General features: G+C 42.0%; 1 protein-coding gene across 3 annotated transcripts; it reads right to left on the reverse strand.

Moving 5' to 3' along the window:
* Window positions 1–2348: 2348 nt before the first annotated feature.
* Window positions 2349–12364, reverse strand: psat1 (phosphoserine aminotransferase 1). Of its 3 annotated transcripts, NM_001292717.1 has the most exon segments (10): window positions 2349–2975; window positions 3533–3670; window positions 3756–3884; window positions 4524–4693; window positions 5791–5963; window positions 6553–6758; window positions 7236–7305; window positions 7397–7457; window positions 12018–12138; window positions 12174–12364. In NM_001292717.1, coding segments are annotated over 9 exon segments (1122 nt in total). In that variant the 5' UTR covers window positions 12087–12138; window positions 12174–12364; the 3' UTR covers window positions 2349–2869.
* Between the last annotated feature and the right edge of the window lie 10714 nt (window positions 12365–23078).

A 23078-nucleotide genomic window follows, 5' to 3' on the forward strand; every position in this document is an offset into this window, starting at 1 on the left:
AGGGGCTGGAGAGAAGAACAATCTGCGATGCGTATATTGGACACAGAAACAGAGGGTGAGGTGGGTAGAATGAAGTTAATGATATTATTGGATATGTTGGATATTCCTTTAAGAGTTAATTGACAATTAACAAAAGGACACTGGGAATGAGACAAAGTGTGTGGTTTAGAGTGGTGGATTTTTGAGTGTTTGGATTGACAAATAAAGAAGTTACTAACACACCCTTGATTTTGATTGAGTGATATTACATATATGGCAATACATGTCTGGTGCTGGTAACTTGTAGGTTTGTGACATGTTCTGGTTGTTGTTGTCATTGTTGTAATAGCCAGGTTTCTTCAACAGCTAACAATCTGAAAAAAATATATACCATATATAGTATATTATGCTGAGGTGAAATAACCTGGTTCTCTCAATGTTTGCAGTTTATAGAAAAGTGTTGAGCAACATGAACCCTAACCCTCTCCAGGGGTCTATGTGATATTGCAGCTACAATGTGCGCGTGTGGTCAAGTGGAGGTTGGGAAAAGTGTGAGATAGTTATAGACAAAAATCTTAATTTCTTTTTGATAATGTTTTCACCATTTCAGTTTCCTTCTTTTCATACTTCTTTGACTTCTCTTCCAAACACTGCTATTTAACTTTTGTTTTGGGTTTGTTTCAGTTGGTAGGATTCTCAACTTTGGGTCCAGAAGATTGTGGACTGAGTTTGAGCCTTGAATTCATTCTTCTAGTCTTACTGTCCTGGCAGTGCTACCTCGTCTCTACCTGTCTGTTCAAGTTGATATTAAAGATGCCCATGACAGTCTTCTACCCAGTGTCCTGACCCTCAGTCCTCTTTAATAATTGACCACTCACCTTATGCCTGGTTGTGTGCTTTTATGTATAAGAATGTCACTATATATATCAGTAATTATGTTAAACCAACAACAAGATTGCATTTGTATAGCGCCTTTCACGTCGGGAGGACGTCCCAAGGCGCTAGACAGTGTACAGCATTTCATCATTTAAAACATGACAAAATGCATCACATGCCAGCTCTTTTTATCTTCATGACTAGGTTTTTACTTTCATTCCATAATTTCTCTAGTGATATACTCTAGATTTGAAAATCCTGTAAACTTGGGTTTGCTTCCGTTCCACTTTATTTAATATTTTTTAATTTAATTATTTATTTGAAGTTGGCCTCTTTGTCCTTCTGTCTGCCCATTTGTCCTTTACTTTCTCTGGTGGCTGATTAGGACTTGCCTCCCTCACTTGCCTTGGGGCAGTTCCTCTTTTTGGCTCAGCCCCCACCCCTTGAAATGTTCACAGTACTGGGATCAGGGACATAGTGCAGTGTGCACCAGACCTGCAATGCACAGCACCACTGGTCCAGTGAGACTGTACTCATATATTTATGTACATCATACCACACAAGGGAGAGCTGCAAACAGGAATAGAACTGGATATTTTAGGAAAGTGAATAAAAATAACAGGAAAAGGAATTTAACATAGGATTTTGCGCAGGTACTAAGTACTCAACTGTCCCTACTACAAGCATTACTTGGAAAATTTTCTCCCTCCAATTTCTTCCCTCTTAAATTCTACAGGTACCCTCCATACCTCACCCAAACATTCTCCATTTAAATGTGAGTAAACCTGTCTACTTACCTCTTCAAATCCCACAATGAACTCACATCATTCCACATCCCAACAACTTTATTTTCCTAAAATCTCCTTTCACTGACCCCCCACCCAGTGGAAATAGCTTTTCCCATTTAGCCTGTCCAAATCCTTCATTTTGTATACCTCTCTCAAGCTTCTCAGATGCTAGGGAAAGACTTTTTCCAATCCCTTGGTCACTAAATTATTCTTTTAGATCTCTACACACCCTCACACAAGGACCTGTCTTTCGGGAAAATGATACCAAAAGTTGAACACAGTACTCCAATAGTGGCCTAACCAATGATTTTATATCCCACATTTTTCAAATCAAATGTAATGTTATATTGTTGTGTAGAATTTTCCTCCTTGGGAACCTTATTATATTGATTTACATCTCATTCAAAGCACTTCACAGGATTTACTGTAAACTCAAGTGGGGAATGCAAATTTGAAGATGAACATCGTTGGAACAACAACAACTTGGATTTATATAGCGCCCTCCGTGGCAGACGGCGTCTCAGAGCAGATCATTCCAATAAAACCATGTTTACAGTATTTGGTAACTTTCTACAGTTGATCTCAAACTGCCCTCACATCCCAAATATCTGAAGCAAATACAAACAGCATATTTCAATTTGTCAAATTAAATTGACACGTGTAGTCGAGTTAGGTCACTAACAAACATTTACAACTAGGTGCAAAGCAAGTGCAATGAAAGATTTTATTATTTAATAATCCAAAATGTACTTAAGGCACATTGGTGTTACCAGGACACACTTGTTACTGTGAAGTTGACAAAGTTGTTAATGATCCGTTCCCCATTTTATTTACAATTGTGTACATTGAGGAGGATTATATTGGTCGATGTTTTCATTAGATGAGTTCTGCAGCAGAATAGCTTAGTTATGAGCAAGGGCAGGATTTGTGGAAAGGAAACAAAATATGGGAAAAGACAATTCCAATATTTGGGTAGTATGTGGTTCTCCCCTAAGNAAAAAGACAAAAACAGTACTTCATCCATCCCTTGACAGGTAAAGGTACAGTAGAGTGAACTGCTGTATCAGTTAATCTATTCAGTATATACATTTGTAAACCAGGCCCGTAACAATATGTCTAATGAGCTTTACAAAAACTATTAGTGAGAACAGCACAAGTCAAGAGTTAAGTTAGATCATACAGAGAACCTACCCAAAACACATTAGACTGTTACATTATTGCAATAATTAAACTTGATGTTCTTTCATAAACTCAATCATCAACTCTGCCAGTTTCTGAGTTTCTTCCACAGTCACAGCATTGTAGAGGGAGGCACGAATTCCACCAACTGACCTGCGGAGAGCAACATACAAGTTAGTGGATGTTCTGTATTACAGGACAAGTTAGTCTTCATCCAAAAGTCACTCTGCCGAGTTGCTCATTTAAGCAACTACACATTAAAATATGCATCTCGTACATCTAAATCATGACTCATTTGATGTCCTGAAGCTTTGATCCACAACACTCCAAAAGCTCATCTAGGCTGACAAATCAGTGCAGAACAAAAGCACTATTTAGAGGTATAATCAATCAGATACATTAATCCAAGATCTTCCCTTGCTTACCTGTTCTAGTTTACCATTTCAAAGAACAGGAACTTCTCATAGTATCCTGGTAAATATATAACATTATATATCTATATATATATAAAATTTATAACATTGCTATTCATTTCATTGTGCATTGCATGACATGGGTGGCTAGACTCACCATGCTTCAAGTTTAGTGCGAAGTTTGAGACAGACATCTACTGCTAAACGTTTTCCTAAAATTACTCAATGTTCACTTTGATGTGAACCAAAAGTTAGTTAATATATAAAAGAGTGCCACATATGGGTTTGGAGGTTTACCTATGGCCTTTTAGTGAAATCATGTTACATTTAGCAGCTTCATTAAGGAACTCCTTTTCCAGTGCATCATCTCCATTTGCATTTCCAATACGGAATGGAATGTTCATTCTGCTTCTGCAGTTTGAAGCAAGTGGACATCTAAAAAAACAAAAGCCTTTAGTGAACTGATCTTTAAATTAGATCAAGAATCTCAATTGCATAATGAAATATGAACCAAACTTACACATAGAATCCATTGGATCCATCTATTATATTGTAAATCAGCTTTGATTTAGCAATACTGTTCTGTTCCATTGCTTGAATACCCCCAGTGTCTTTAATCCATTCCAGAACCAGGCCCATAATATAAATACTGAAAGAAAACCACACATATTTTATATGAAGGAATCAATGATGTGTATGCATTGTGTAAAATCAAGCATTTTTTGAAGTCATTCTAAAATCACAAAGTCAATAGTTTATATATAGGTTAATTGCAAATATTCAATACGAACACTCAGGAGGGCTCTTCCAACAAAGCAGATCAATACATTTTCCTTCAAATATTTATGCCACAGCTATTGAACGACTCAGAGCTTGAAAAGGCACACAGCTTAATTATATTTGGCACAGGAGAAAAAGTAGTGTTTTGAAAGTCCAAATCATAATTCATATCAGTAGTTAACAGAAACCATCTGCAATGATGCATAATTAATCCAGAGACAGAAGCACTCACACAGGAAAACATTAGGTAAGCAGGATATGTCCCATCGGGATTACTTCTTAGTGACTGGAGTAGTTTTCATTCTTCCCAGAGACAACAGCATATTGCACAGGTAGATCAAAAGTCAGGTGTTCACCATACAACATGAATACAACATTAGAGAAAGTTTTACAAAATCCACAGCTGCTAGGGTCACTGAAGAGGATCTTTTGTTGTTACAAGAGCAGAAAACAAAGACAAGATACTAGAAGCACCAGTGCAACCACAATGAAAGGGAACAACTTGTACCTGTAGCATGGTGGAGTGTTGTAGAGTGAATTGCTGCTCACTTCCACTTTGTAATCAAAAACAATTGGGCACTCCTTAAGGGCAAATCCCAAGAGATCTTCTCGGATTATTACCACCGTCACTCCTGCACAGCCAGCATTCTTCTGAGCACCAGCAAAGATCATTCCAAACTGCAGAAAGGAATTCATCTAATCAGTTATATCAGCTTGTCAATTTGCCAATGACAAACAAGGCATTTTCTAAACAGATTTTATACAAACAATAATGCAGAAAATTGTTGCTGTATAATGCAGTGATAGTTGTAACCATTTAATGTGGCAATCCTTAATCTTTCATGCCATATTTTATATTGTATTATTACCACAACCAGAAACATTGCAACATTAATGAAGCAGTGTTTAATACTTCCAGAGGAACAAAATAGTCATAGCCTGGCTCAGGAACCAGACCATCAAAACCATCACAAAGGGCTGGCTCGATTCTGACTTTCTGTTGCCAAACACGTCACCTTAGAGCAAGTTCAGCTCCAGGAAGACACTGTTGCATAGGAGTCACCTTGGAGACCTGCTAGAGAAAGTCATGAGATAGTCATCATACAGTTTATGAATGGGACAATAGTTTTCACATTACTTCTGCCATTACCAAGGATTCAGTCCTTTACTTGGGGACTCTATAACATTAGCAGCTTCTAGGTACTCAGTCATTTATATATGCAGAAGCTGTGGTCCCATTGAACATAAATATGCAGATATTGCCAGAAGAGCCTATCAAAATATCCACCATCGTACCAACTGCTAAAAACAACAACTTGCATTTATATAGTGCATTCCACACAGGGTAGCGTCCAACAATGACCAAGCTATTCCAGATTTACTGCTGCTGTTTCTAATGTCAACTGTACCCCAGAATGAGACTTCACTGCATCCATTAAGCATGCATAACAGTTTCTAATCGAGGCAACAATACTTAGTCCTGACTTTCACCTAGGTCAATACTCAAAGTACTTTTCAGAGTCAGTGAGCAACATTGAGCAAATTGGGAACCAGGTTAAAAAAGGGGGGGAGGGAGAAGAATGAGAAAAGAAGAGAAGGGAGATGGCAAAAGGCACTGGATAGTTTTTTTTTTAAAAAGTGGATAGTTCCAGAGAACAAGAAAAGTGGCTAAAATCTCAGCCACCAATGAAACACAGGAGAACCATGGAGCAACAATTTGGAATAAGCATTTGGCTGCTTCCATCTAAACTACATTACTCTTACTGGGGAAGTACCTTGGATACATCCACTGGCTTTGAAAGAAAATTTGACGACATGTCACAGACCAGTACGGTTCCTTTTGTGTCTGGGATAAAGGGGAACTCCACACCATGTACAGTCTCATTGGCACAATAGTACACATAAGAGGCACGGGGATTCAAGTTCCAGTTATTTGGATCAGGGATTTCTAGAAGACAAAGAAGGCATTACATATACTATATAAAATTCAAGATTAAGAAAATAATTTATATTAGCTATGAACATTCTACTAAAGTTGAATATATACAATCAATTCACAAAATGCAGTCAATTCTGTAAATTCCACAGAATATGCAGTCAATTCACTTTACAGCATATTCTAGGAAGCCCTTTCAGACATCTCAACAATGCGATATGGTGCTATATCACCCACAAGGATTATTATGAAAGTTTCAATCAGCATTAGTCAAATTCTGGATTCCATCATAGTCACATTCCTCCTCTAGTCACTGTATCAACGATACAATTATTAATGGTCATTTTATTTCCTTTGATAGGAGGAATATTGTGCTAAATAAACTTATGATTTTGTTTATCTAGAATACTGGATCACAGAAGTTCATTCAGCCCCCAGTGTGGGCTACACCAGTTCCCCACTTTAGCAACCTGCTCTGCTATTTCCTCTTACTCTTTCATATCACCATTCTCTAAATGGAGCAATTACAAAGTGTTTGTAGCCATTTATACATCGACTCAATTCTACCTGCATTCATTTTTACCACCACTTACTGACTTACTTGTGTATGCATCAAGTTTGGGGTGGATGAGATTCACTGTCCCATACTTTGCTGCTTCTTTTGCTGCATTGGCAGACCAGGCTCCAGTAACCATATAATCTGCACACCTCTCTTCCTTCAATCCAATAAGGTTTAAAGGGACAGCACTGAACTGACCAGTGCCACCGCCCTGGAGGAAGATTACTTTGTAGTTGTCTGGGATATTTCTGCATTAACAGACAGAAAATGTACAAGATTCAATACAGACAACTATTATAGCTTTATGCAAAACTATTTGAAAGGATCATTGGGATACAGTGAGTTGTAGAACTGTTGTATACATTTTGGCAATTTGCTGCCTAACAGAAGGTCAGACAGCACCAGATGGACTAGGCACAAGTTCAATTGTTCTCCAAAGCCTTTGGGAACTTTTGAGCATTATATTAAAGGAAATTACATGATTTAATGTTAAACATTTCATTTTGGTTTGGCTCAATTCAAAGTGGCGTAGAGCAAGCAGATTAAATCCAGCTACATCAATGCTGCCAGGATTGAAGCAGCATTCCCAAAGGCAATATGACTGCAAAGTTAAATACATTCTACAGTAGCTAATTCTTAGCAATTATTGAATATTCTGCTGTAAAGCACCATTCATTATTCAATTCAAGTTGTTGTTGGTTAATTTAAGCACATTTGCTTCTTACAGCAATTCCCGGAGATTACTTTCTGCCGAGTTGATAATTTTGATGAAGTCTGAAGATCTATGGCTCATTTCTGTTTGGGGGTAAAAAAAAAGGCCATTAAAATACAAAAACAAGCAACAAAGTCTCACAGCATGTAAAGGATCATCTGCCCAGGAACTCACCCATTACACTGATTCCAAGTCCTTTGTAGTCCAGAAGCTCCTTCTGTGCTTGCAGCAAAACCTGGAGAGGAAACAGCATTTATCACAGTCAATCGCTTACCACAGATCTCACTTCATAACTGAATGCACCCAAAGAAAAGCAAGAGTTCATCCAAATTTCAAGGGAACACAAAAAGTCCCAAGTAGATATAATTAGGGCTGACAGGTCCTTAGGGGACTGTTCATACTAATTTCTCAACATTTCACTGCATTCCTTTTCTTAAAAAAAGAAAAAGGTACACCCATTGGCAATGGTCTGGGTATATCAGGACATTATATGAGCCTCCATATCTGATGGCTATTTGTACTGCTTTAAATATTCCAGAATCACTATGCAGTTGAAATATTCTCCTATAAGCAATACAAGTGAATTGAAAGAGGTACTAGAGGCCAGAATACACTTAGGTACAAATCAGTAGCATTATCTGAAGAACGAAAAGCAGCCTCAACATCCACAGTGATGATCAATGATCACAGGATATGAAAGAGAAGCTCACAAATATTTTTTGTGCATGTTTTATGTTCTAATACTTAGTTAGAAGAACAAGACTACCTCCATCTTATTACCATAAAGCTTACTGCAATACTACTGGTTGCCTGGAAACATACACAACAGCCAATTCTTGCTTCTACAGAGCTAGCTATTTCAATCTTTTTCAGGTCCTTTCAGGAGCTGAAAGGAAGTGAATTCTTCCACTCAGACAAGTCTATCCCCACAAGCTCTTATCCACTCTTCACACAGGACACGTTTTAGAAATCCATTATCCAATGATTTTAGAAATTAAAAGTAATGGTGTCACTACTCTGCAGACTCATTATGAAATAAAGGGGCATATCCTTCACTCAAGCAAATACAGTATTATCAGAAACTATTCAATAGAACTGCATAAGCTTCAAACAAGTTCAATACAGTACAAGTCATAAGCTTATTCAATCCAGCATCTCTTCTTTCCCCACTCTCCCATCAATCACAACTGCATTTTATACTACCCTGGGCTGCAGAACCATTGCATGTTCAGTCATCACATCAGGATGGAGAAATTACAAAAAAAATACTCCTTGGTTCTACATCAATCCCATAGAATACCTAACAAGATGTATTTAATAGTGTTAAATCTCCTTCCACAGCCCATCTTAAGCTACTGTACAACCTCAAAAACCAAACTCAGAATGCTCACAACACCAGTGTACTTATTTTGCACATCAGTCATTTTTGTGACTAGAGTAAGTATGTCAATTGTGGCCAGTTTTGCATTTACTTTCTAGAGTTTGGGTTGAAATTGTCCTTGCTAGATATGACTATCAAAAGTGAAAAGCATATGCAAAAGTCAACTGGTTTGCTAAAACATGAGGTTCTGAGACAGGGGGAAGAGGATGGTATTGCTAATGCCAATTTATAAGGAGAAATGTTGGAATACTCACATCTGTAATGGTTTAAAAGTCAAACCTTTGATGAGATTAAACTTTTGAAATTGTTAATTTAATATCTATGCAGCAACAACAAGTTTTTTTATATGTTAATGCAACATATTTGATATCCATCTTAAATATTTAACAGCTGGTATCAATTAATTTAAGGTGTCAATTGCAAAATTGCAATAGTAATTCTACTCTAGAGCCAAAGCTAAAGGACGTAGTTTGATGGATGCAATTTATTGCTACCATTTGATAGCTCATCTATTTAATTGACAGTCTGCACTATTTATATTCTAGTAGTATATTGCTGGTATTTACAGCTCAAGACATTTAAACTTGCAGTATTATTCAGATAAATATTCACTACCAGTGATCAGTAACTTCTCAGAGCAGCTTTAAACCTACATCAAGCGAATTTATTACAAAAAAAACAGGAATTGCATGGCATCATGTATCGACGAAAATGTTATCTAGGTTGTATACTAAAATCCAGAAAAGTTATACGAGGCTCAGGTACTTATGACTTGCTAATCACTTGGTTAAGCAGATACACAATTGTCCAGTTTAAATCTTGCAGAAGTGGTACATAGTTTATAGCTTGAAATGAATGGGAACACTCCGCTCCATGGATTTACAAATTAAGCAGAGCTGCATCTTAAACAGTCGCAGCTGTGCATTCCTAACCTCAACCCCCTGGCGGCATAAGAGAAAAAGCAGAAGCAGAGTCAACGGTCAAAATCAATCACCAAACCCAACAAGTAGAAATCAGCAGATGAAGGCAGGAACTCACTCTAAAAGGAACACATATTTCATTGTTGATCAGTCAATCCACTGCTTCCCCCTTCACAATTTCTGGGCAAAATGATCTTGGGGCAAGTTTAAAGGAGAAATGGATCAATTCTACCTGCTAAACAGTTTAAGCTGCAATGCAATGTACAAAATGATGGGGGGTGGGGGGCAAAAATCACATTACACCATCAGAGCCAGATTTCTCCTCCTCAGTTTAAACAATGAGTGCAGCAACTGCTGTGATCTTAAGCACGGTTCATTCAAGCACCGCAAACAAACCACTGAAGATTTTCATGATGGGAAATAAAGAATGTTTGTGCTATTCTAATCAAAAGGAATAAAAAAGGCAAAAATAAAACTAAAGATGTTGCAAACTGACTGGGAAGAGTTTAGAAGTCAAAAGCAGCAGCATTTGTTTTTACGAGAACTGAAAATGCATCAAGTGGACGTTGAATACAAATCTAATGGAGAAAGGTCGGACTTCAGACACAACAACAAGGAAAAATACAACCAGCACAGATAGCTTGCCTGAAACACAAAAACTATCAATCAACTCCTTGATTCCCATCTATGCAGTTAGCTGATCTTATTTGGAGCAGCTGTCTGGGGCCTACAGTTTAGGTTTACATTGATAATTAGGTGGGTTCTCTCTCCATCTCATCTTACAAAAATAGTCAATAACGCAAGCAGGAGGTTTTCTCCCAAGACAAACTGTATTAACACGAAGCAGACAGCTTTACTCTATTGAACCTAGAAGTGCTTCACGTCGATACTGGATGATAAATACAGAAATTTCCCCAGTATAAACATCCCATAAAAGATATTTAGCCCCTTGGATGCATACTGCAAGTAAGCCTAGAGGTTAAACACATGACCACATCACAAGCATCTCATCAGAAGAATAAAAAATTATATAGACAGAAGGAAAACGTTCAACCCATCTGTGTTGGTACTAGTGCCACCACTGGTAGAATATACACTAACTCCCTATCCTCAACATTTTTCTTCATGTATTTTTCCCGCTTTCCTTTAAATAAAGTCAAACACAACTCCAGCAGTCACTTGAACCTTGCATGAATAATTCTTGACCAGACAAAAAAAAGATTAGTTTCATTGCTTATCAAACTCAACAGCAACACTTAATGTGCATCCACCTCCTCTTTGAATGCAAATATTTCTGAAGTAAAGTACAAGGTTCCACCCCACTTTTATCTGTAGAGCCAACAGTGATATTCAACTTAATCTGTTCCTTAACATAAACTTGTTTAAATGTTACTGAAATAGTCGACAAAAGTCATCTGAGTCACCATCTTAGACTCCCACTTAGCATTGACACTATATTTTTTTGACACTATATTTTGCCAAAGCATTAACCATTAGATCCCTTTTCTTCCCCTCTCCTTCAGCCCCTTTAAAACAGTGACTTTTTTTTAAAAAAAACACTCCAAGAAGCACCTTCACTGATAGAGTGAAAAGTGGCCAACCTATTCACTAACATTATAGGACAGGTTCCACCAGTTAGGTTTTAAAAACCCTGCTCTGGGTGCCTGGGAAATCCTCCTTGAGTGAATGTTACCGAGCTTCTTTGCATGCAACCACACAAAGAAATATGCAACCGCGCAAAGAAATATGCAACCGCGCAAAGAAATATGCAACCACACAAAGAAATATGCAACCGCGCAAAGAAATATGCAACCGCGCAAAGAAATATGCAACCAAGAAACACTTCCTTACAATCAAAGATGTTATATTAACATTTAAACCGCCTTCTGGTCCTGAAGCCACCATTACACCATTTGTATAATAAATCCCTGCATCAAGAACATCTCAAAACATGAAAAAAAAACATTACTGCCAGAAACAATGACTATATTGAGGCAAATAAGCAATTGACATACACTGACCCAACAAAAAAAAACAAGTGGAATGTACAATTCTCCAGATGCAAGAGATCAACAATATTCACATTACAGTTTCTAATTGGGGATCTGGCAAAATACTCACTGCTTTTCAGATGTAGATTAACCCACTGGGTTTTGCTGGCATTTTCCCACAAGAAAATGCTATTAATAATTATAATGCTTGAAAAGCAGATAAGTAACTCAATGGGATTAACATCACACACATCTTACAATGAATCTGAAGGATGAGCATCGGAGGGGGAGGACAAGTAAAACAACATCCATTCCAGGGGGGGAGGGGGTGGGGGGGGAGGGGGGGGGGGGGGGGGGGGGAGGGGGGGGGGGGGGGGGGGAGTTGTCATCAGTCCCCACTTTTTTTAAGCATTGCAGACACTTTTCCACTGGATGATCCGCCACCCGCGCCGGACACCGACCGAGCAGAGGGCGGGGAGCACACACATCACATCACATCTCACCGAGTGCGGGAGCTTAGAAGGACCGGGAGCAAAGTTGATGACTTTCTTGGTGCTGCTGTTATGGTCCATCGTTTAGTTTTTCCGTCACACGGCGACCAGAGCAGAGCAGAGCAGCGCAGACCAGTGCAGAGCAAAGCAGTGCAGAGCAGCGCAGACCAGTGCAGAGCAAAGCAGTGCAGTGCAGAGCGGCGCAGACCAGTGCAGTGCAGAGCGGTGCAGTGCAGAGCAGCGCCTGGTGCTCGCTCAGAGGATCACTCCGGCAGCTCCTGTGTAACTCTCAGCTGTGGTGAGCCTCGCTCTGTGCTCGTCCCCTCCGGGGAGCAGCTGACTGCAGGGAAACAAAAGGGACCCTCTGCTCTGCTCTGCCCCCACACACGCACACACACGCAGACTGCGTTGAGCCCGTGCGGATTGGTGGGTCCCCGTGTTCAGGAGCACACCATTGGCTCGACACGGCCCCGGTTCACGAGGCGGCTGCGTGCTCTCCGGGTCTAACTCGCTCACGCAAGGGCGCTGCGGATTGCACCAGCAGCCTCCTGCCTGGACCGGCTCGGCTCGGCTCTGCTCTGCTGTGCTGGCAGCACAGGGGGATAATTAATGCCACTTAATCCCCATTGAAGAATCTCACTCTGTTCATTGTTCGTCAAGCAACAAAAAAACACAAAAAAACTGCAGAGGATTAGTTGGCGTAGATCCTGGAGCTCAGCGGTTAGAGCGCTCGCTTTGCAAGCGAGAGACCTGAGTCCGGTTCCAGGCAGGTCAGGGCGAAACCTTGGGCCAAGTTTCCTTACTCCACACAGAGCCCTAATGATAATACCCTCCAAGAAAACAAAACAATAATTAAATTGGTCATTTTCAATCCACGACTGTTTGTGGGACATTGCTGTGCGCAATTGGCTGCCGCGTTCGCCCACAAATATACAGTCAATTCACTTTACAGTGTGTTCTGTGAAGCGCTTTGGGACGTCCTCCCGACGTGAAAAGCGCTAATGCAAGGATTATTGTTTAAGGATTATTAAATCTTCTTTTGCTTATTATGTTTTTGGATTAATTTTTAACACAAAGGTCTCTACTTCGTTATCATGGACAACAATCCTCCAAATAATATTAGTCATTCACTCCAGCTGCTTGTGGGCTATTGCTGTGCATAACTTGGCTGCTGTATTGACCTGCAAATACAGTCACTACACTTAAAAATAATTCCCGTGCAGCACTTTGAAATGTCTCTACGACTTGATTTATTAAATCCAACGCCAAGTTTGAAGAAGTGCTAGACTTCTTCAACTCAAAAATTGAAAACATCTGTTTGGTTGCATCATCCTCCCCCACCCACCCCATGTCCCTTTCCACCCCACCCAGATTGTTCACACCACCTTCTCCCTACGCTAAGGACCCTGCCACTCTCCCCTCCTTACACTCCTCCTTTGCCCCATTTCTCCCTCCTCCCTCTCAACCACAATCACTCAGATGAAACAAAAACAGAGAGAGCCGGGAAAACTCAGCAGGTCAGGCAGCATCTATGGAGAAAGGAAAGTGAGTCAACATTTTAGGTCTATGACCCTTCATCGCTGGGTTCTGACAAAGGGTCTTGGACCTGAAACATTGACTCACTTTCCTTTCTCCATAGATGCTGCCTGACTTGCTGAGTTTTCCCAGGTCTCTCTGTTTTTGTTTCAGATGTCCAGCATCTGCAATATTTTGTGTTTTGTTCACTCAGATGAAGTTCACCACTTGCTGCCTTGACCCCCTCCCCACCCAACTGCTGGTCACTCACCCCCCCCCTCCTCTCCCCCCTGCTGGCCGACACGGTCAACCAGTCTCTCTCCTGAGGCTCTGTTCCATTCCCCCTGAAAACTGCTGTCATCACACCCCTCCTCAAAAAAAATGCCCTTGATTCCTTTAATCTCTCTCACTACCGTCCTATCTCCAACCTACCCTTCCTTGCCAAAGTCCTGGAATGCATTGTTGCAGGTCAACTTTGGTCTCAACTCTCCCTCCATCCCTCCTCGAGCTCCTGCAGTCTGGCTTCTTTCACGCTGCTCACAGCACAGAGACAGCACTTGTCAAAGTCACAAACAACATTCCCTCTATCGGTGACCAGGGCTCCCTCTGCCTCCTCATCCTCCTGGATCTCTCTGCCGCGTTCGACACAATCAACCACGCCATCCTCCTCCATTGCCTTTCCTCCCTCATCTACCTTAGTGGGACCACATTTGTATGGTTCGAGTCCTACTTAACCAACCATCGCCATTTCATCTCGGCAAATGGTTTCTCCTCCCACCCCCACCTGGTCACCTGTGGGGTACCCCTGGGCTCCATCCTTGGCCGTCCTCTTTTCCTTATCTATATGCTCCCTCTGGGTGATGTCATCTGCAGACACGGGGTAAACTTCCACATGTCTGCGGATGACACACAAATCTACTTTGCTTTCTCCAGTACCAACTCCAGGTCCATCGATGTTCTATCAGCTTGTCTGGGAGATATCAGGGCCTGGATGGGTGTAAACTTCATGCAGCTGAATGTGGACAAGATGGAAGCCGCATTCTTTAACTCCCATCAACATCTTTACTCCTACGGAACTGAACTCCTCAACCATCCTGGGCTCTCCCTCAGACTCACCGAACCAGTGCACAATCTAGGTGCCCGGTTCGACCCCAATTGTCCTTCCTCCCCCACATCTGGTCCCTGACCAGGACCACCTATTTCCACCTCCGCCATATTGCCCATCTCCGACCGTACCTTACCCCGAATGCAGCCGAAACCCTCGTGGATACGTTTGTCACCTCCCGCCTGGATTACTCAAATGCACTCCTTGCCGGTTTCCCCAGCTCCACTATTCAAATGATCCAGCTCATTCAGAACTCTGCCATCCGCATATTAACCTGGATCAAGCTCCGTACCCATATCTCACGAGTTCTAGCCAGACTCCACTGGCTCCCCATCACCAAATGGATCGACTTCAAGATCCTCACACTTGTGTTCAAATCCCTTCACTCCCTACCTCTCCGACCTCCTCTTACCACAATCCACCACCTGGTGCCACTCCTCGACTGGCACCGGCCTCCTGCTTGTCCCTCGCACCCTCCGCCCCACCATTGGAGGTTGCGCTTTCAGCCACTATGCCCCAAAATTCTGTAACACCCTCCCTCAATCCCATGCCTTGCCCCCTCTCTCACCTTTTCCAAGTCCCACCTGAAAACCTTCCTCTTCGACCATGTTTACGGCCAACTTGAACCCCCCTCCCCAGCTCGTAGTCAGGCTCTGAGACGCTACCCTGCTATATAAGTGCAAGTTGTTGTTGTTATTATTTAGGCTGCCACTTATCACCAAGTCCAAAACTGGGAAGGAAGCAAGATAGGTGTGGTAAGTGAGCAAATCAGTGCCTGATATTTGTTAGAATCGAGTTAGCACCTCAGCACATCAAACCATCTCAAAACACTTAAAAGAGTTTTCTGTAAAGTGTAAGGGATTGGATGTGCAGTTAGTTGCAGACTGGTTCCTTGTGACTATTCTCCTGGAGGTGGGGGAGGTAAGCAGCCTCCACTGTATTCCGGAGCATTGCTGATGACAGCACAGCCAGTGTGACTCATCGGCAGGACCTAGAAGGGCAAGGATTATTATTATACTTTCAGTCCCAATATTGAAGCTCTATTAGATTTGGTGATGAGACTTTAGCGTTTTCATGCTTCATGGACATGATATAAAACTAACACTTTATTGGAACCTTTTCAATTGGGATACAAGCATTCTTTAGCACCATCACAGATTAATATTTCTTAATAAACAGATGTTATAGACAAGCTGAAAGCAGTCGCCAAAACCTGAGTTATACCAGTGTTTTCTCTCAATAGTCCACTAAGATTGTAATAACAACTTTTATTTTATCTCATTTTCATTATTTTTTCTTCTTTGTTAAACTCTTTTTTCTTATCATAGATTAACCAGCATATAAGAATATACTGAGGGAGGCCACTGTTGATGGCCTCCATTGTATAATGATCTAATGTACTTTCTTGGTCTCTTGTGGAGTCCTGTAGCTCAGTGGTTAGAGCACTCGCTTTGCAAGCGAGAGACCTGAGTTCAATTCCAGGCAGGGCGAAACCTTGGTCAAGTTTCCTTACTCCACACGCCTAATAATAATCCCTCCAAAAAAACAAACCAATAATAAATTGGTCATTTTCAATCTACGACTTTGTGGGACATTGTCTGTGCGCAATTGGCTGCCACGTTCCCCCACAATATACAGTCAATTCACTTTACAGTGTGTTCTGTGAAGCGCTTTGGAACGTCCTTCCGACGTGAAAAGCGCTATATCAAATGCAAGGATTATTATTATTATTATTGGTCATTTCAGCCAGCTATCGGTTTGAGATTCCAGCCTACACAAATACAATACACTCTGATTCACTGAAAATTATGGGCGATTGGAATTAATTCATTACGCCAATTCAAAGGCCAGAAAGGAGCTTCTCCAAAATACTCAACAGATGATTCATTGAATGATGATAATGAGCCATACACAACAGTAAGAATCGATGTTTACTGATCGATGTTGAGTTTATCTCTGCTGGCAGTGAGAACAGTACAATTGGCAGTTGGAAACAAAATAAAATCTGTCTTGATTCCTGTTTCAGATTGATGTTCAGTGATGTTCAGTGATTCTGGCTGGAATGTTCATAGGTATGCACTTAAGATAAAGACTGAACACGTTCAGCTGCTTGCCTCCCTCATAGTCAAGTTGCCTGCCAAAACTTCCCGTGAAGGCTCATGGAAGCCTAACGACACAATTAGTTTTGAAATGGGAATAAACAATTAGTGATAATCTTTTTCACGGAAAGTTTGTGTCTCCATAATGTTTAAAGATGAAATGGCAAAATTCAAGCTCTAAATTCTTAAATTACATCTGAGATAGAAATCGATATAAAGTGTATAAAAATAGATATAAAGCCCATGATTGACTTCGGATTTCCTCCCAACCTGAAAGGCGCTATACATATGTAATTTGTTGTTGTAGTTACTGACACAACATTGTCTGCATTACTGTTTAGAACATTGTCCGCAATGGTGTTTAGAACATTGTCTTCATTACTATTTCTATTCTAAATATTACTCTCAATTCATCCTATGTTTTAATTCATTAATCAAACAACAACTTTAATTTTGTTTGGTTATACATTAGTGTATCTGAAAATCATAATGAAGTTTTCTTCAACACAGATTTAATTTCAAGTATGGTGTGGAGGACATCAGAAGGAATAGCAACCTCTTTGGGTAAAACTAATAATAATTCAAATCAGCAAAGAAACATGTACCCTTTATTCCTTCATAATTATATTAATTCTGTGTATCCTATAGTTAGAATATGGTATTACATTACTGCTTACAGGTAAAATATCGGAATGCCTTTCTCTGCAAGCAACCCACTTATTTCAACAACAGCAAATTACATTTGTATAGCGCCTTTCATGTTGGGAGGACGATAGTTAGGGAGGGATTTGGACCCGAGCAGGGGGTTGGGATCGGGGACAGCAAGAAACGTAGGAGGGTGCCCGAAGGCATGGTCGAAGAGGAGGGTCTTGAGACATGCCTTGAAGGAGGCAAGGGAGTGAGCGAGGCAAAGGGACTGTGGGATGGAGTTCCAAAGGGTGGGGGCAGAGAGGCTGAAGGCCTGACCACTGATGGTGGGGCGGGGCGGGCAAAGGACAGGGAGCAGGCCGGATCCTGCTGAGCGGAGGGAGCGGACAGGTCTACTTAGTAGGTCACAGAGGTAGGAAGGAGCAAGGCTGTGGAGGCGCTTGACAACGAGGACGAGGATTTTGAATTCTATTCTCTGGGAGATGGGAAGCCAGTGGAGTCGGGCGAGGGTGGGTGTCATAGAGTCACAGAGCCTGGTGTGGGAGAGGGCAGGAGCTAGAGTTCTGGATGATCTGCAGCATGTGGAGGGAAGAGTTGGGAAAGCCAACAAGCAGGGAGTTGATATAGTGGAGTCTAGATGTCACAAAAGCGTAGATGAGGGTTTCATTCAAGGGAGAGGCAGTGGCAGAGCCGGGCGATATTGCGGAGGTGGGGAAAGGCAGAGCAGGTCCTGGCATGGATGTTGGGTAGAAAAGACAGTTGAGTGTCAAATAAGACACCAAAGTTCTGGACTGGCTCAGTGAGGTGGAGTGTGCATCCTTGGATGATGAAGATGTCAGTGCCTGAGATGTGGAGGTGCTGACGGGAGCCAATCAGGAGGGCCTTGGTCTTGTTGACATTTAACTGTAGAAAGTTAGCTCTCATCCAGGACTTGATGTCTGACAGACAATCTGTCAAGAAAGCAGTGGCCCTGGAGTCGAGGTTGGAGGCAGAGAGGTAGTTTTCCATATGTATGCGGGTGACACCCAACTCTATCACTAAGACTTCAGACCCACGTCTACAGATGATGTCACCAAACGTGAACATGTACATGTTGAAAAGGAGAGGACCAAGGACAGAACCTTAAGGAACGCTAAAGCCAAAAATAATTTCAATCAAATATTTCCACTACTATATTTGATTAAAATTATAGTCCAGTCCACATGAATTTAATAAATCATTTAAGAAAGATAATCAGCTGGACAAACCTTTATTGTCAGTAAGAATTTTTGTTAAAAAAACATGGCCTTGGAGAGAAGTATCTCGTAGTGATTTCAAATTGTTTATATCAAGTCTCAATCACTATATTTGAGTCTGATGAAAGCAATTTCTTTCATCATGGGTACTTAAAAATCTACCAAGTCACCCCCTTATAAAGCCTAGTGTCCCATATGCTTTTTTAACAGCTTTATCTACCTGTCCTGCCACCTTCAAAAATTTACTTATATGAACCCCCAGGTCTCTCTGTTCCTTCACCTCCTTTAAGATTGTACCATCAGCTTATATTGCCTCTCCTCATTCTTCCTCCCAAAATCCATCATTTTGCATTTCTCCACATTAAACTTCATCTGCCACGTGCCTGTCCAATTTACCACTCTGTCTATATCCTCTTGCAGTTTGCTACTATCCTCCTCACTGTTTACTACTTTTCCTAACTTAGTATCATCTGCAAACTTGGAAATTGTACTCCCTATACCCAAGTCCAGATCATTTATATAGATGAAAAACAGCAGTAGTCCCAATACTGACTCCTGGGGGACACCATTGGACACTTCCCTCCAGTCAGAAGAACAACCGTTGACCACAACTCTGCTTTCTGTCTTCTGGCCAGTTCTGTATCCATGCTGCCACTGTCCCTTTAACACTGTGGGCTTCCATTTTGCTTCCAAGTCTCTTATGTGGCACTTTACCAAACGCCTTTTGAAAATCCAAATAAACTACATCAACTGCACTACCTTCATCCACTCTCTCCGTTACTTCATCTGCAACATTGCCTGGCTCCGCCACTATCTCTCACCGTAGGCCACCGAGACCCTCATCCGTGCATCCATTATATCCAGGCTCGACTACGCAAACTTCCTGCTTGTCAGTCTCCCCAACTCCTCCCTCCAGAAGTTGTGATCATCCAGAACTCCGTAGCCCATGACCTCTCCTGCACCAGGCTCTGCAACCCTATCACCCCCATCCTCGCCCGGCTCCACTGGCTCCCTATCATTCAGAGGATACAGTTCAAGATCTTCACCTCCACGGCCTTGCACCTTCCTGCCTCTGTGACCTCCTAACCTCCTACTCATCTGTCTGCTCTCTTCGCTCAGAAGGCTCCGGCCTGGTTCACGTCACCCTCCTTGCCCACCCCACCATTGGTGGATAGGCTTTCAGCCTCTCTGCCCCCACCCTCTGGAACTCCATCCCAGTTTCTCCACCTCGCCCCCTCCCTTGCCTCCTTCAAGACTCTTCTCTTCGACCGAACCTTCGGTCACCCTCCTCCCACTACTCTCCCCGCCCTCCATCCCTCCTGATCCCAACCACCATTCGGGTATGGATCTCTGACGGTCCAGCGCCTTGGGATGTCCTCCAGAGGTGAAAAGCGCTATACAAATGTAATTTGTTGTTGTTATTAAGGCACAGAAACAGGCTAGTTGGCCAAAATAGTCAATGATAATGTATACAGTGTACTCTACATGAACCTCCATCCCTCTCTAATCCTTTTTCCTATACCCTCTATTCCCTTCTCCCTTATGTATGGTAACTGTAGTGAAAGCATAGAGCTGATCAAATTTTAATGACGCTGAATTTTATATTTCTCTAACAATTTATCAAAGATACTTTTCTTTTGATGCAAAAAGATAGATGGGTTTAAAAAGGCTAGGACATCATATTGAATAAAGTTAACAAAGTTGCAAAAATTCAAAAAAGCACAGAGGGTTGCAACAAACATCAATTACTTAAAAAACAGTATGATTACAGTATGGAGTTTCTTGAATATAACTATTTCCTGCATTTGCTTCACTGTTGATCCTTAGGAGGAACCTTTTCCCCTACTATCTAGATTCTGTACTGTTTCTGCCTTCAAAACCCACTTTGAGACCCCTCCCTTTGACAATGCTTTTGGCCGCCTTTCCCCCTCCACTCCCACCACGTCTCCGACTCTTAGTCATTTGTATGGAGCATTTTGAGGCATCCTTCTGACATGAAAAGCACCATATAAATGTTAATTGTTGTATACTTAGCTTTATGTGGCTAATAACTACCACACTAGGCGTAACTCACTGGCTGGATTGACACAGTCTAACATATAATTATAATTCTTCAAACAGTAGATATTACACTAGAGACCAGTGATTCAAGGACCAAAGTAACTACCTGCTTTGTTTGCAGGCTAAATTCCAATAAGCACTCTTTGCAAATATGAGAAGAGTAATATACAATTTTAAAAAGTCCTTGATGCGTTCAAATAACAGTTTTGTAATTCATCAACAGAATCTCCAATTGCTACACCCAATATTACACTAACTGTGAGGAAATGACCAACATCTTGCAAGGCCCTTTCATGTGGCAGAAAGCTATGACTAGGAAGTCAACTATGAAAATAAATTGTGAGCCAGTCTAGGCTTGTTGAATGTACATACGAGAAGGCAACATACACGGTAATAGGCTCAAAAGGAGAGTTACTATATGCTGCTAAAATTGGTATCCAGATTTGGAAATAAGTTGGCAGTGGAAGGTATTCAATCAAGCTGAAGCCAGATAAATTAAATCTTGACAAACTTGTTCAGCTCTTGGATAGATGTCCCATTACGCTACCACTCATCATAGTTTAGCCCATTCATTTCATGTATCCATCTAGTAAATTAAGGCTGAACACACGGCAACACTAGTATATCCTGCCTCAAACATTATAAAATTGAACACAAATTTGGTCTGGTAAACATTCCATACAATTGCAACAACAATTTTTAGATTTCAGAGCTTTGATTACAAAGCTTAGCATTCCATTAGCCCTATTAATAATACTAATCTTTGCATTTGGTATAATGCGTTATCAGATCATCAAATATCAAAGTACTTCACAGGATTTTACGTGATTGTGTAATTTTGTAGGTGAACATTGCAATAAATTTGCAAACAACAATGCCCCGTAAACAGCCATGGAGCGAACCATCATTTTTTTCTGGGAGTTTGTTGGTTAGGACACCAGAAAACTCTTCTTTTCAAATAGTGGCTTGGGGATATTTAACATCTGCCGGCACAGATAGAACTCAGGGTAACCTCTCATCTGAAGAACAGCACCTCCAACAATGAGGGCAACCAAATCACTGTATTGGAGCGTCAGTCTAGTCTATGAGAGCACAAAGTCCCTGTGTGGGAATTGAACCCACAATCTTCTGATTCAAAGCCGAAAGTGCTACCAACTGCGACAAGCTGACCCCTGGATCCTCGCCTTCAAGGCCCTCCACGACCTTGCCCCTTCCTATCTCTGTGACCTGTTAATCCCATATTAACCTGTCTGTTTCCTCCATTCAGCAGATCCAGCCTGCTCCACGTCCCGGTGGTGTGGCCTTCATATCCAGGGTGTAGCTTGCCCTATCACCCTACTCCACTGGCTCATTCCCCTCTTTCGAACACCTTACCCTCCACCATCCCTCCCACCTCTTACTTTACCGCCCCCCAAAATCCTCCCCCACCTTCATCTCTGACATCTCCACCCTCCTTGTTTCTCTCTGCCTCTGTTCCGACCGCCTCATCATCCCAGGTGACTTCAACCTCCACTTCACCCCCTCCTGCTCCACCTCCTCAGAATTCTCTCTCCTCTCTCAACCTCTCCCTCCACATCCACTTTGCTACCCACACCCATGGTCACCCTCTCAACCTGGTGATCACCCAGGGCCTCAGCGTCTCGGATGTCGCCATCATTGACAAGGCCATTCCTGACCACCATTTCATCTCCCTCAACTCCCATATCCCTCTTCCCACTCCTCCAAACCTACCACCATCTTCTACCGCCCATGGAAGAAGATCTCCTCGCAGTCCCTCTCCACTGACCTGGAGTCCTCTGATCTCCTCTCCCTCTGGGGCATCTCTCGCACTAATCCAATCACCTCGCTTGGTTCAAATCTGGCCGAATGGTCCACCGCCACATCTGGCTGGACCTTATCAAGAACTACCGCTCCGCTCTCGCCTCGGCCAAATCATCCTTTAATTCCAGGTTAATCCTGGAGGCGAAGGGCAATCCCAGGCTTCTGTTCTCCACCACTAACCGGCTCCTCCGCCCTCCCCGACACGCCTCGCAGATTCTTTCTTCTGACTCCCACTGTGAGAAAATGCTGGACTTCCTCGAGTCCAAAATTGAGGAAATCCACTCAGCTGCCACTACCCTCCAAACTTCCATCCCCTCCCTACCCCCAACCCACACAATTACCCATCCGACAATTACCCATCCCTCCTTCCACACCTTTGAACCTGTCACCCCCTCCTCTGTCTACACCACCATAACCTCCATGACGCCCACCACCTGCTCCCTGGACCCCATCCCCACCTCTCTCCTTAAATCCCAGCTCCACCTCCTTGCCCCACTATTCGCCGACATCATTAACCTCTCCCTGTCATCTGGCACTGTTACTTCCTTCTCAAAACAGCCACTATTACCCCCACCTGAAAGAAACATTC

Source organism: Callorhinchus milii, unplaced genomic scaffold (assembly GCF_018977255.1).
Source record: "Callorhinchus milii isolate IMCB2004 unplaced genomic scaffold, IMCB_Cmil_1.0 Scaffold1, whole genome shotgun sequence".
Classification (NCBI taxonomy): Eukaryota; Metazoa; Chordata; class Chondrichthyes; order Chimaeriformes; family Callorhinchidae; genus Callorhinchus; species Callorhinchus milii.

What these genes read in the sequence shown, in the direction of transcription:
- psat1 (XM_042335400.1), bottom strand. Translation starts at nt 12,086, where the DNA reads ATGGACCATAACAGCAGCACCAAGAAAGTCATCAACTTTGCTCCCGGT. An exon ending in CTTCTAAGCTCCCGCACTCG is followed by an intron (nt 7,458 to 12,017) that starts GTGAGATGTGAT and finishes TTTCCTCTCCAG; the next exon opens with GTTTTGCTGCAAGCACAGAA. An exon ending in CAAACTTGATGCATACACAA is followed by an intron (nt 5,964 to 6,552) that starts GTAAGTCAGTAA and finishes TTTGTCTTCTAG; the next exon opens with AAATCCCTGATCCAAATAAC.